The sequence below is a fragment of the Genypterus blacodes genome, unplaced genomic scaffold, assembly GCF_046128005.1.
Source record: "Genypterus blacodes isolate CSIRO-AG114 ecotype Tasmania unplaced genomic scaffold, CSIRO-AGI_Gbla_v1 ptg000147l_1, whole genome shotgun sequence".
NCBI classification, from domain to species: Eukaryota; Metazoa; Chordata; class Actinopteri; order Ophidiiformes; family Ophidiidae; genus Genypterus; species Genypterus blacodes.
In genome coordinates this window covers 257,713-272,432 of record NW_027466949.1, presented here as the reverse complement: position 1 = coordinate 272,432, position 14,720 = coordinate 257,713, and the positions used below count along the sequence as shown (strand labels likewise).

Below are 14,720 nucleotides of genomic sequence, written 5' to 3'. Positions count from 1 at the left end.
TGTTATATTATTATTATTTGTAGAAAAAGGAGTAGTAATGGTGGTAGGATTATCTACATTCAACGTAGTTTAGATTCATTTTAATTATATTTCATTTTCCACGACGCGCTCTGGTTCCAACAATCCGGTTTGCAACCTCGGTTTTATTTTGAAGGGTCCACCCTGAAGCAGTATTTGTTATTGTGGTTAGCTTAACCGTGGTCGCCATTGTCATCATCTGTACGCACGGCGGCGACAGGGGGCTCCTGAATCGGCAGGGACGGGGAATGCTGCTGTTATTCTCCCAATGCGAAAAAACACCAACAGAGTCTAGAGACGCGTCGGCGAAGCTCCCCGCGAACATCCGCCTGGAAACTCCGATGGATTGATCTGTTTCTCCTGCGGTAAGCGCGTTTTTCTGCCCTCCATCTCCTTCTGCTGCAGCCGCCTTGTGCCTTTTTAGCGCTGTGGACTGCGAGATGAATTCATCTTCGGTGGTGGTGGTGGGGGAGAAGCGGATAAATAACACGGGAGTGGGTCGATGCAACAAAACCAGCGTTTTAGTGTGAGAATGTGCGGATATGTGCGCCTGTGTGTGTGATGGTTAACTTAACCATCGGTGAGGCGGATAATGACCCCCAGAACGAGGATCTGAGTCGTTATTATGGTGATGTTTTGCAGCGCTGTGATTCAGGATCGTTGCAGCAACAGGGATGGATGCGCTGCAGAGCACATCTGACCACTGAGGCCATACACACACACACACACACACACACACACACACACACACACACACACACACACACACACACACACACACACACACTCCAACGCCTGCAAACAACGGCCTACAAACAGCCTCCTATTGATTTACTTACAATAATTGTCATATGCTTTAATCTAATTGCGTTAGCGAGCTGTTAAATATCCAATTAGAGCTTCCCTAATCTGGTTATGGGATGTGTGTGTGGAGGTGCAGCCATCCATCTTGTGGGAAAACACTGGGAATGATGCACTGTTGGGATGAAGCTGGACTCAGGCTGGACTCGTCCTTCTCTTATAAGTTCCAGTCATGAGGACAACATTGAGGTTGTGGGACCCTGGTGCTTATATTCTTCATGTCCTTGTTGCGTGTGATCTTTATCATGTTTGAATGAAAGGGACTGAAAGAAGTTCACTGCCTGTTGTGTTTCATGAACCATACATTTCCCCTCAGGCCCCTTCAGCCCATACAGTTAAACCTACTTATGGGATACGGTGGCACATACATGCTCCACACGTCAGCTTGTCATCACTGTAATGGAACATTTAGCTCAGTAAAGGCAGATGGTTCTTATTCGTGATTTGATTAGTCTAGGTTCTGGTCTGATGAGTTACATATGGCATCAAAATATAGTGTGTAAAATGTATAAAACAGCATTTTCATGCCTATTTTTGAATGTTTTAGGTTGTTGGTATGCAGTGAAATGAAACAATAACACCAAGATCTGAGTCTTAATCACATTCAGCTGTAAATTAGTGCAACGTTTCACACCAGAGATACAGTATTTGTGATATAAGCAGGTATCAGATGGAGTGTAGGCTTGTTGATGTATGATGATGTTGAATCCTTACAGTTTGTTTGGCCGTGACGTGAATTTCTTTTCTTTTTCTTTTTTACGTAACAAGGGATTGTTTTGGCACGTCAATGTGTCAGTCAACAGTCGTGACACAGAATCACACAGCAGCAGAGCCTGAGTACATACAGTACGTCTGTGTTTGCACTTTCCATCATTTAGCTCTACCGCACTCCTTCCAACCTCCAGTGCTGTAGGCCACCACATCAGAATTTCCAGCGGATTCTTACACTGACCGTTGCCCTCCACTGGCAGAAGATTTGGAAAGAATCCTTTTCAAAACCCCAGCGCAGTACCAGCAAGGATCTGCTCCCGTTTTTTGTTTCGAATCGAGAAAAAGTTAGTTCTCCTTCTGAATCACTTTACTTTTCTTCCTGGGCCACGCTCCTCTCTGAATGGACCTACTCACTCACAATGGGTTTAGTGATTTACCAACATGACTCAACATACTCAACTGTGAACAGTGTGACACCAAAACACAGTTGGGCTTAAACCCACACATGCAGATGAAGCTCAGCTGTGGGTTTTATAACGAGCTCCTTTCATTCAGTACGTGAAGAATGCTTTGAAAGCCAAACACTGCATTGCTTTGTGTGGATAATCTTGTAGCCTAGTGAAATGTGGTCATTGTGTTGTTGTTCATACACTGAATGAACTTAGTTGTTTAAGACAAGCAAATATTGTAACAATTCAGAGAATGGCACCCAGAAGCAAGAGACTGTCAGCGATCTGCAGGACTCAGTAAACAAACAAGTGGGGTTCACGTTCAAGTGGAACACAAGGGAAAATGATCTCGTTTTGTCCAATTCTCTGATTAATAGATGACAATCTGAATAAGGTCATTGCCAGTGAAACTCCAGTAGGAGGAGTGTGGGAGGTTTGACCTTGTTTTGTGGCATGTCAATGATCTGAGTGCAAAGGGACGCCAGTTTCCATTCAAACAGGGCTTGTTGAAGGCGACATTGAATAGCAGATTGTGTTCTAGTGTGCCAGGGTTAAATATTGACGGTATTCTTCCACGTCATGACAAATGGAGTCGAACATTGACATTTCAGCACCACATTCTTTTGCTTTTATCGTCGTTTATAGCCCAAAGAACTATAACAGGTCAGCCTATTGTGAATGAAAGATCAACTTAGCATTGTTGCAGCACTGTAAGAATCACTGTGTTTCATCAACGTAGCAGTCCTGTACATGGTTTCAGCACGGCACATACACTTATGCATTTTATTAGAGAATATAGAGGAGCACAAATCCGCTTTACAGTCCTGACTGAGTGGCTACTGTTCCACTCCATCAGTTGCTCTGCGTGACATGTTTGTCCTTTTAATTTAGTATATTGATTTCCTAGCTGTATGGTGTTAAGAGCCAAGTATCACATTATGGCTCCCAGCGCTGTGTTATCACAAATCATTTACACAAGAACCCCCACAGCATCAAAATAAAGCCCCTCATCTCATAAAAATTAAATCCCACTTGTGGCTGATGTAGCTGCGGCACTGTCCGATCACTTTTGTTTCACATTATGTCGGCTCCTGCTCTCGCCTCTCGTTTACTGATGTGAAGGAATGTCACAGCAGCTTGGACTCACTCTCATCGGATTTTGGCCAGACATCAAAGTGAGATTTTCAGACGATCTCTTGAGCTGATCTGGCGTTTTAATATGACAGTTCCCATTTGGTAAGGAAGCCCATCTGCCTGTGTGTTTGTGTGTAAAAGTCAAATCCTCCCACTCACTTTCTCTCTCTCTCTCTCTCTCTCTCTGTGTCTCTCTCTCTCTCTCTCTCTCTCTCTCTCTCTCTCTCTCTCTCTCTCTCTCCCCTCTCTCCCTCTGTCTGCCTTTTGCAATTAACTGCTACAACACGTTAGGTGGCGATGATCATGTCCCCATTGGACCTTCCTCTCAGATGCAAGCTGTTCATTTTGGGGCTGAATAGAAGCACGATGAGAGTTCTCGCAGGCCGATGTGGTCATGCGATACCCAAGCTGTGCCACAGAAGGGACGAGCCCCAAGGCTTTGTTGCCCTCAGCTGTTTTTTTTTCCAGCGGGGAGAAAGTTGCCTCTCAGGTCTCCGGAGGCGTTTGACTTGTAGTGTTGATTGGTGTGTAGTAACTGAATAGCTGAGCAGGATGTTGATCATTCCCTGATTGTGATTATGATGTATTAGTGAGTAGTTGTGCAGTTCTCACTTCTCAAACACTGTAAATGAGACAGTTTGCCATTTTGAAGGTCTTGTTTGTTGCATGGAATGGAATGGAATAGAATCTGAATTTGTCATTTAAAAAACATTTATTTGGAATATTTTTGGTTGAATGTTGTGTTGATGTCATTTTCTTCTGGGCCGACTTTTCGAGAATTCAAGGATCAACAATTTATCTCAGTTTTGTTCTATTGCAGATATGTGGAAACATTTCTTCCTCTCAGCTTTGTATTTATTTATTCAGTATTGTGCAAAAACCTCAGTAGAAATCACTATTTATTGTTGTGTTATGCCTTATTTTTGTTTTAGTTGCCAGAGAGGTGAAAAGAGAGAAAAGTCCAATAGCACATGAAGGCGTTACGACTCCAGAGGCTTAAACAAGGTGGATGATTTCTGCCGGCGTCATATAGTAACTCCAGCAATAATGCAAAGTGCACATGGACGTGATTCAAATGCAAATGTTTATTAAGCCCACACAACAGCAGTGTATAAAAGGAACCTATAAACAATAGTCGATGGCCTAGATTCTGCAAAGCAAAATGGCTGCAGATATTTATAAAGCCATGGTAGTGCCTGGCCTTTTTACTACGGAGCAGAAAGATTTTCATAATCCCCACAGGCAGCTTGATGATGTGCAGTGAGATCTCCCCCCCTTTCATCGCAAAGAAAATCCACCATAAAACAGAATTCACCTCTGTAATCGCTGTAATCGCTGTCGGTTTAGAGCCAGAGCTGCTTTATGTGTGTGTGTGTGTGTGTGTGTGTGTGTGTGTGTGTGTGTGTGTGTGAGATAACGTGACCAGAGCTGCGCTGTAACTCTGTAAAGTAAATGCAGTCCGACGAGCATAGAGGGAGTTTGTGCATTTCACCACAATTCAGGAATTTAAGGTGGATTATTTAAAACTTTACCTCCACCTGATAAGAAGATAAGAGATATGAATATAAATGCCAAGTGTGAGTCATATCTTAAGGATTACCAGAGGCTTTCTCCCCCCGTTTGTGTCTGTGGTCTCAGCTTTGTTCTCGGCTCATACTGTGATTCTACCAGTGGCTCGTTTCTTCTTCTTCTAGGGTTTTATTGGCAGTAATGAATCACAATGATCTCCGTCTCTCTGCAGAGGCTTTGCTGTTGTGTTGTGTTGCTTAAATGCAACACGGTGCAACTAAAGCAGAGAAATCACCCAAACTACTTTCGAAAGTGGGTGAATATTTGTTCGGCCTGTGTACTATACTATAGATGCATACATACACACACACACACACACACACACACACACACACACACACACACACACACACACACACACACACACACACACAGTATCTCCTTGTTTTCTTTGTAGTCATTTTACTGTTGTGTGTGTCGACACACAGTTTCACTCACAAATGCAGAGCAGATGTTTAGATTTGGTAATGAAAGCATTTCTTATTATCACAGACGAAGACATATTGGAAACTGACAGTATTTGTCTTGGATTTTGTGTTCTGTGTTATGTTATTGTCTTTTCCAATCTAAAATACAGAAGCAAAATCTATTACAAAGCTTTTGAGTGTCATTTCCAGCCATAATGGACAACAGAAAAACAGAATTTGTGGTAATTCTATTCCATTTGTCTTATACTGGGGTTCTCAAACTGTGGGACGTGGACCACCGATGGTACTTGAAGTGATCCCAGGTAGTTTGCGAGGTGACGAAGAAAGTAACAAAACAAAATTAATTCAAATTGGAATTCACTTATTGTATCATTGTATTGTGTTGAGAACTGTTGAACTCAGATATCAATGTACTTTGTTAGTAAGTATTGATTATTGATCTCAGTATTTGCTCTTTCTAGTACTGTCTAAGTTCCTTCCATCCTGTTGCATTACATGTGCAGCAAGTTACACATCTGTTTGCACTTTTTTTTTCTTTTTTTTTTGGGGACGTGGGCGTTTGGGTTCCTCGCTAGTAAATGTAAAACAGGCCTGGAGGAATTCTGTCATTTACTCCGTAGCTTTTACCTCTTAACCATTAAGCCGCAGTATCATTTAGGACACTGTGGGGCCAAACAGGAAGTCCTCTGATCAAAGGCCTCAAAAACCTTCCCAAGTACTTCTAAATATTTACACCATGACCTAAATGGGAGCAGGAGTAGAGGAATATCCAGCGTTCCAAAAGTATGAGAGAACATCAGATGTAATGTGACTCGGGGAGGATCTCTCTTGGCTCTTCAATCATCTTTATAAACACGTGACGCTTGCTGATGTGGTGGCGAGTTTAAAACTGACCCACTCTACCTTATTTGTTTGCAGCGGTCAGGAGCAGCGTTTGCCTCTTGCACCTCTCGTGTGTGTGTGTGTGTGTGTGTGTGTGTGTGTGTGTGTATGGTGAGCAGGAATGTGCGTTACTTAAAACTGGGCCTTAAAGGACGGTAAGGCTGTGTAATTGCCTCGACTCATTATAGGCGCTGGTTTAACTTTGCTTTAAAGAAGCCAGAATCCTCCATCAGTCTGCTTCACCAGTCTCAGAATGAAGCCAGAAAATGGGTTTTGTTAACGTTTGTTTTGGGGTTTTTTGGGATCTATCTTCACAAATTTTAACAGTAACTTTTAAAGGAATTGGGAAATCTATCAAACCCATTCCTGCTCCTGGATTTGGATCAGCATTGGAGTCTGATTGGTTCCTCCCCCTGCCCATGCTGCCCCACCCTTCCCCACAGTCCCGTCCCAATCAGTTGGAAGTTTTTTAACCAGCGTAGGTGGAGGTATCAAATGACACGCACACCTTGTAAATGCCACGATTGGATGTAAATGAAGCCATCGTAAGAAGCGTGATGAAGTCGCTCTATGGAGGATATTCCCTCACATCAGCGTGCCAAACGTTTCCATTTCCCACAATAATCAAATTAGCCACACGCTGCGGCGTTACACCCGCTGTCACATCACATTCCTCAGCGTAATTAGTAATGGAGTTTAAAGTATCGCGTTTAATTTCAGCCTAATTGAAAGAATTTTCAGAAGGCACACTGTAACTCTCAGAGGAAGCGCTGTAATAATAGAGCATTGCGTCAGAATTTCCCCAATGGTGACGACGGCGGCGGTGGCTTTGAAGCTATTATGTTACCTTCCCTCCTAATGCCATTTTCTTCCTCACCCGCAGAAAGTAGAGGATGGGCTGCGTCCAATGTAAGGATAAAGAAGCAGCCAAACTCACTGATGACCGCGAGACCAGCCTGTCCCACAATTCAGGGTACCGCTATGGGGCTGACCCCACGCCGCAGCACTACCCCAGCTTCGGGTCGAACGCCATCCCCAACTACAACAACTTCCACGCGCCGGCCACGCAGGGGGTGACCGTGTTCGGGGGAGTCCACTCGTCCTCGCAGTCCGGGACGCTTCGATCCCGAGGAGGAACCGGTGAGGCTGTTAGACTATTCCTATAAATGTAACTGTAGTAAATAAATCTCCTGTATTCTTAAATGAACATGTAATTCCTCTCTAGTGTGTGCAGTGCAGTGCAGTGCAGTGATAATCGGCTGCAGAAGATGAATGTCCACTGGCTGCAAGTTAATGGAAAACAGAGTGACCTAAATTACTCGCCGAGACACATCTGACAACCAGAACAGTGTCTCGCTCAGATCTTAAAGATACAAACGCGTACAATACACTCACACACACACGTGCAGCGTCTCAGGCGTCTCTGGTGTGCGACTGAAGGTAGAAGAAGACACAAAGAGCAGATGAAAGTAGAGCAGCGACCTCGTCCGACCCTGGGTGAAAACAAAAACATGTTTGTCTGTGAGACGGTGAGCTTTGTGGAAGGAACGGCAGCTCTGACTATCCAGGAAAGATTCAGATCAGATCAGAAAATGAAATCCTTTAACACTTTCAGGCCTATTACCAGATTACAAGGAACTCCGGGGCCCACTTCTAATCATAGATGATAAATTTGTTGGGCCTTCATAAGGCAACCTCCTCGGCGGTATTAACTGTCTGGCTTTCTCTTTGTGTTGCAGGGGTGACTCTCTTTGTGGCCCTGTATGATTACGAAGCCCGGACTGAGGATGACCTCAGCTTCAGAAAGGGGGAGAGGTTCCAGATCCTCAACAGCACGTAAGTGTGAAAACATCTGGATGACAGCAGCGCAGGGTGGCGGTTTTGTTTTCCCCTCCGACTCGGGTCTTTCCAGAATGTCTGTCTGTGCACTGTAGAGCCGCTCAGTCCACATTCTGCTTCACAGATGTGAAACATGTCCAATGTTAGAGTTAAGTATAAGAATGGCTGGATTGCCCCCATCTGTGCTACTTCTAATAATCACATAATATACATTTAAGGCGGAATTTCTGAGATTACTGTGTTTGATGAGGCTGAACCTGCTTCCTTTGGAGTTTTCAGTTTCACCGTGGAAGTGGAACATGTAGAGGGCACTGTTGGGAAGATGTCGTTTAAATCAAATATAATGAAAAGTTCGACAAAATGTAGAAAAAAATCTGTTTTGCTTGTTGTTATGTTAACTTTGGCAGCTCCAGATTCCTCTATGCTGAGTTTCACTGGCTTCATCAGAGTCGATCGGTGCCGCCTAAAAAGATGATGATTCAGTAAAGGGTTGGGGGGGGAGGCATGCTGCAGAAAATGACAGCATTCAATTTTTGCAGCACGTTTAGACAAATTTGCTCCACTGGGCTCTCAAGAGACGAGACGGCCAAGAAATTTGTGGATCCATATATCAGAATGTTTATTTATGCTTGTTTATGTAAATGCTGATCTCTCTCTCTCTCTCTCTCTCTCTCTCGCTCTCTCGCTCTCTCTCTCTCTCTCTCTCTCTCTCTCTCAGGGAGGGAGACTGGTGGGAAGCTCGTTCTCTCACTACAGGTGGAACTGGTTACATACCCAGCAATTACGTAGCTCCGGTGGACTCGATCCAAGCTGAGGAGTGAGTTTAAACTTTCTAAGAACACACCCACACACAAAGTCTTTACCACTGCAGCTTCATCAACGGACAGCAAATGATGAACAAGTATCTGGCACGTAAACATTACATATAGTGGATTACAAAGACATTTAAACAACTCTTAACCCTCTATCTTTGATTCTCTTTCTTTCTCCCAGCTGGTATTTTGGTAAATTAGGCCGAAAAGACGCAGAGAGGCAACTGCTCTCCAACGGCAATGCCAGGGGCACTTTCCTCATCCGTGAGAGTGAGACAACCAAAGGTAACTTGACCGAGCAGCTCTTCACAATTTGACACGTCGGCAGCTTTTTAAACTTAAGTAAAGAGGGAATAAACGTAGATTTGATAACACATTTATAAGTAATGTGCTCGGTGGGATTAGAAGCAGTAGAATCAGCAGAAAACTATGCAGTTGTCCCGTATTCGTTATCAGAGATTGATGGTCTAATGTGTTTTTTTGATGCACGTATGCTGTTCTTTGTGAAAGTCGACTCAGTGAAACGTTGTTGCTTGTGTCTCCGGCCTCGTTCTTTATTGAATATGTCTCTGTGTCTCTGTGCCAGGGGCCTACTCGCTCTCCATCCAGGACTGGGATGACGTCAAGGGAGACCATGTCAAACACTATAAGATCCGTAAGCTGGACAGCGGAGGCTATTACATCACCACCAGGGCCCAGTTTGATTCGCTCCAGCAGCTCGTACAGCACTATTCCAGTGAGTGGTGTGGGATGTGTAATAACTACCAAGTCTAAAATCTAGGCTTTTGTTTCTTCCTTCTCTCAAAATACTCTGTCTTCTACTAATGTGGTTTTGAATTCAATTTCCCCCGCTCAAATCCAGCCAGGGCTGCAGGTCTGTGCTGCCGCTTGATCGTGCCGTGCCACAAAGGCATGCCGCGACTGGCCGACCTGTCTGTCAAGACCAAAGACGTGTGGGAGATCCCGCGAGAGTCGCTGCAGCTCATCAAACGCCTCGGCAACGGCCAGTTTGGAGAAGTTTGGATGGGTGCGTATTCTGTCGTTCTGTCTTCTCTCCTGGCGCCCGGTCAGGAGCGGACAGCTGTGAGCAGTGTTACGCAATACATCAGCTGGTTAAGAAGCCCCTCCACCCAGAATTATGCACAGAAAGTAGCGTTTAATTTCAGGGAGTGGTTTATTACTTTTGACCAGGATTCATACGAGACGTTTCCTTTGAAGAATTTTTCAATATATGTATTTTTATGTCCTTTAGGTAACTTTAACATTGCTTATCTGTCGAGTCTATCCTAGTTCAGATCAGTTAATCCCTCACTGGGCAATGAAATGTCCCATCTGTGCTGATCTGCTGGGATGTGATGGTATTAAAGGTTAGTTCCACAGACATGGATTAAGTCCTGGAATAAATTCTTTTTCAGTGACATTTGAAAACATCATTTCAGCCAAAGTTTGTCCATAAGACTTATCTCCATGGTTTGACTCCATTTTACTGCAGACAACAGAGAAGAAAATGCAGTACTTTATTGTCTTTAATTCCACAAAATGGCTTTTATCGTAACGTTTTAGTCAGGATAGAATTGATTAGAATCATTATTTGTTATTGAGCTTTTACCGCAACACACTTATACATATAAATATAGTTTTCACGTCTAATTTCGTCCTCTCAGGCACGTGGAACGGCACCACTAAGGTGGCGGTGAAGACTCTGAAGCCCGGCACCATGTCGCCCGAGTCCTTCCTGGAGGAGGCTCAGATCATGAAGAAGCTCCGATACGACAAGCTGGTCCAGCTCTACGCCGTGGTGTCCGAGGAGCCCATTTACATCGTCACCGAGTACATGTGCAAAGGTAGCACCATTTTCAGCCAATGAATATTACATTGGTGCACACACACACACACACACACACACACACACACACACACACACACACACACACACACACACACACACATACATACACACACACACGCACACACACACAGACCGAATGCATAATTCATGCATCTACAGCGACTGTACAGTACGCGTGCTGTGTACTGAATCTCAATGTTGCTCAATTACATTTTCACGGCGCTACAGAAAACACAATTTATAACAGCGTTACACCCACGCGCTACTTCAGGGGGCCGCCATTAAGTTCTCCACATCTCTCATTTTCAGGCAGTTTGCTCGATTTCCTCAAAGACGGAGAAGGACGAGGCCTCAAGCTGCCCAATCTGGTGGACATGGCCGCTCAGGTACGCAGGGGGAGGGGAGGCGGGAAAGGTGTAAACCACGATGCTTTTGATCTGTGATTCTTCTCCGTCATATTTCAGCTGTGGCAGATTCGTTTATGTGGGATTGTCGCAGAGCACAAGTTTAATCACCTTCGCCGTTCAGGGGTCCGACACGCGATCTAAAAATATCTCTGTCTCCCAGGTGGCGGCAGGCATGGCATACATCGAGAGGATGAACTACATCCACAGAGACCTGAGATCTGCCAACATCCTGGTCGGGGAGAGCCTGGTGTGCAAGATTGCCGACTTCGGCCTGGCCCGGCTCATAGAGGACAACGAATACACGGCGAGACAAGGTATGTGTGGAGGTCAAGGTCCAGGTTGGGAATTTACATACTAAAGTTGATGACGTGTGTGTGCGTGTGTGTGGCAAATGTCTTGATCGTGAATGTTTGCCTGCATGCCGTCAGCCATAGTTGGATGAAGGTTAAAAAGAAAGATTACAGTCTCCAACCACACAGTTTTCTTTAAAAACAACTTTAATGTCAGAGGAAAATGTTGGTGGGGTGTGAGATGAATTATTCCATTTTGTGAAGTCTAAAACACACACACAGACAGACAGGAATTTCTCTTGGTGACACTGGAAAATCTGCTCATATTGCAGAGGCACATGTGGTCACAACCAGAACGCAAAGACAAAAGGAAATCACATTTACGCTGCACGATTTAACAGAAGACTAATCAGTCACGCGTGTCTCAAAAGAACTACTGGCGGGTTGTTAGAACGCAGCCACTGCCCTGAAAATGTGTGTTTGGCAGCCTTGCAGAGGACCAGGAGGACTTCCAGAGCCTTCTTACTCACTATGTCAACACGTTCATTTGTTAGTGCTTTTAATGTTTACTTGTTCACCTTGGACCAAGTGCAAACGGAGAGGGAGAGATAATGGAATTTGTTCCTTTTTTCCCCGGTGGGATGTTATCATTTCCTCATGTCTCTGCACTAATGAAATCACAGATGAAGACAAAAATATGGAGACTGACCTACTTACTGCTATGGTTTCTGTAAAAAAAGAAAAAAGGTTATTACTTTACTTTTCCACTCGTTGCCTGTTATAAGCCACTGCAACGTACATTTTAAAAGCAGTTAGTGTGTCATCAGCAGGTTTACAGCGATTTAAGGGATTTTTTTTGTGTTTTTCAGGTGCAAAGTTTCCCATCAAGTGGACGGCTCCTGAAGCTGCACTTTACGGGAAATTCACCATCAAGTCAGACGTGTGGTCGTTCGGGATCCTGCTGACAGAGCTGGTGACCAAGGGCAGAGTGCCGTATCCAGGTCAGGAGAATTAGTACAGCGTGTGTTTACATCCTGGTGTCTAATGTTAGGTTTAGTCCCTTAAAAACCGGTAGTAATGAAGTAGATTGAACATGAGAATAGAGAAATGCTAAATAGCTGATTTTGCGTCTGTTTCTGATTGTTATACATATTTTTGCATTACAATTAAATATTAGAGACTTATTATTTTTGTATTTTCTTTACCCCTTGTTTGTTGATAGAAGACGTTCCCTATAAAGAAAAGTTGGTCATTAGTTTGAAGAGCAGCAGAAGGATTGTTTGTTTGTTTGTTTGTTGATTGTTTGTTCTAAACATAGAATCCTGAATTGTACAAAATGTCCTGACGATGTTCCTTTGAGCACAAACAGTACAGAAATGTCGAATCACTAACCGAGGCAAACAAGCTACAAGGGAAACTTATATGTTCAGATACATTTTTGTTTCTGCTGGAGTCCAAAATCAAGTTCATGATTGATCTTAGATTGAATTGAATCAGCAAAGTTGACTTTTACAATTATTTGCACCCTGACCCTCGGCTCCTCTCTGCAGGCATGAACAACCGGGAGGTGCTGGAGCAGGTGGAGCGGGGATACCGGATGCCGTGCCCGCAGGACTGCCCTGTGTCCCTGCACGAGCTGATGGTGCAGTGCTGGAAGAAAGACCCGGAGGAGCGGCCCACCTTCGAGTACCTGCAGGCCTTTTTGGAGGACTACTTCACTGCCACGGAGCCTCAGTACCAGCCGGGGGACAACCTCTGAGCCGCCGCCGCTGCCGCCATCTCATCACTAGACACCACCACCCGTCCTCTTATCACCCAACAGCAAACACCCACCCACATCTGACAGAGACAGAGACAGAGACGCCGTGACGCGACCCAACTGACAAATCCAAGGATTTCTAGGGAGGCACAAGGAGATGAATTCAAAATGACTGCCGTGATGAAGGAGATGTGTCGTTCAACTTGTACGTAGTGTAAATACGAATTGCTTGTTTACTTATCTGTTTTCATTTTTTTTCTTTTGGTTTTTGTTTCATTTTATATTACTTTTGATATTTTGGAACTGTGTGGATTTTTTTTTTCCTTTTCTTCTTTTTTTCCTTTACAAAATCCGAGGTGGAGGTAATTGGAGAGTGACGGGCTCGTAGGACGTGCGTGCGGCTCACAGACGGTGACATAATCGTAGGAATAGTTAGACATTGTGGACGGGAATATCTCAGAAATTCTCTGAGGGTCCACTGACCTTTTTTACGAGGTTAATAATATAACGAAACTGCTATCCTCTTCTCAAGGAACTTAGATGTACTATAGCACCTGTTCTTGCCTTTTTATGTTTAGTAATATTCTTATAACGTAAGGGAATGCCTTCATGCTTTCTACTCACTAACAAAATGCCTGTTGCATCATGGACTCTTCCACTCCTGCGCTGATATTAAGTGCATCCATCGTGTTTCTGCTTCAGTCAATGATTTTTAAGTCGGCGTCAAAGCTACTTTGGGTTCATTGCGGCGTCTCGCGGTTGCAAACTTCCATTAATCATCTTTCAGCTGACTGCTTAATAATGATCTTTTTAAAATGTATGTTACATTATTGTATGGCAGCAGGCTGCGTCAGAATAATGCTCCTTGCTTTAGCAGTCAAACAAACAAACAAACAAACTGCCTTTTCCATGAGCGGAATGAAGGAAGCATACCAGTGTTTGTCCCATCATGTTGTTTATGAGACCAGACGTGTTTCTTTCATGGTATTTATTTCTTTTCATCTGCATCCTCGAGCACACATGAAGTGATTCCTCAGCTCTCTACCAACATTTTGGACATCAGCACTCCAGGACAATAAACTATTTCTTTTTGTGTGTTCACAAAAAATTCTACTTTTCCATCACTTCCTTTGTCCTAATTCAGCAGTTGTGCCAGAAATGTTTTTTGGTCTCTGCATTATTTATTGTCTCTGTCTGTTCCATGTACACAACTGGTTTTGAAATAAACAATCCTGCCATTGCCGTCTCGTCCACTAACCTGTGAAAAGCATTACCAGTGATTGATTTTAATCCTTTAATGCTTTGTTGAAAGATCTTATACGACAATTTTAAGGAAGGAAATCCGTCACCGTTGTGCAAATAGCCGTAAGGGCTGAGCTGCCGATGACTTAACCACCTCTTTGCGGTTTCCCCTGAGGCTGACTTTGACATTCAGGCAGTGCGTCTAAACTCAGAGTTTATGTAAATCTCCTCACTCTTCAGGTGTGCGCTTAGTGCACTAAACTAAATTTCATCTTTGGAACTGAGTTATTTCTACGTGCTTTAAAACATCTCCTCTGGCTTCACATTTCTTTTGATTTAATTAAGACATAAATCATTTAAGGAGACGTGACAGTGTTACTAATCCACTTAAATTTGATGAAACTATTCTGGTTCACCTGGCTGAGCAACAACAACATGCAGGAGTTGCCTCTTGGCCCTGATTGGCCGTT

General features: G+C 43.9%; 1 protein-coding gene across 1 annotated transcript; it reads left to right on the top strand.

Moving 5' to 3' along the window:
• The first annotated feature begins 241 nt into the window (after positions 1 to 241).
• On the top strand, positions 242 to 14,312 carry fyna (FYN proto-oncogene, Src family tyrosine kinase a). Its single transcript, XM_076165639.1, has 12 exons — positions 242 to 383; positions 6,936 to 7,192; positions 7,792 to 7,888; positions 8,610 to 8,708; positions 8,885 to 8,988; positions 9,290 to 9,439; positions 9,566 to 9,730; positions 10,368 to 10,547; positions 10,862 to 10,938; positions 11,120 to 11,273; positions 12,119 to 12,250; positions 12,800 to 14,312. Exons 2-12 carry the CDS (start codon positions 6,946 to 6,948, stop codon positions 13,006 to 13,008), a joined length of 1,614 nt encoding a protein of 537 aa, XP_076021754.1. The 5' UTR covers positions 242 to 383; positions 6,936 to 6,945; the 3' UTR covers positions 13,009 to 14,312.
• The last annotated feature ends 408 nt before the right edge of the window (positions 14,313 to 14,720 follow it).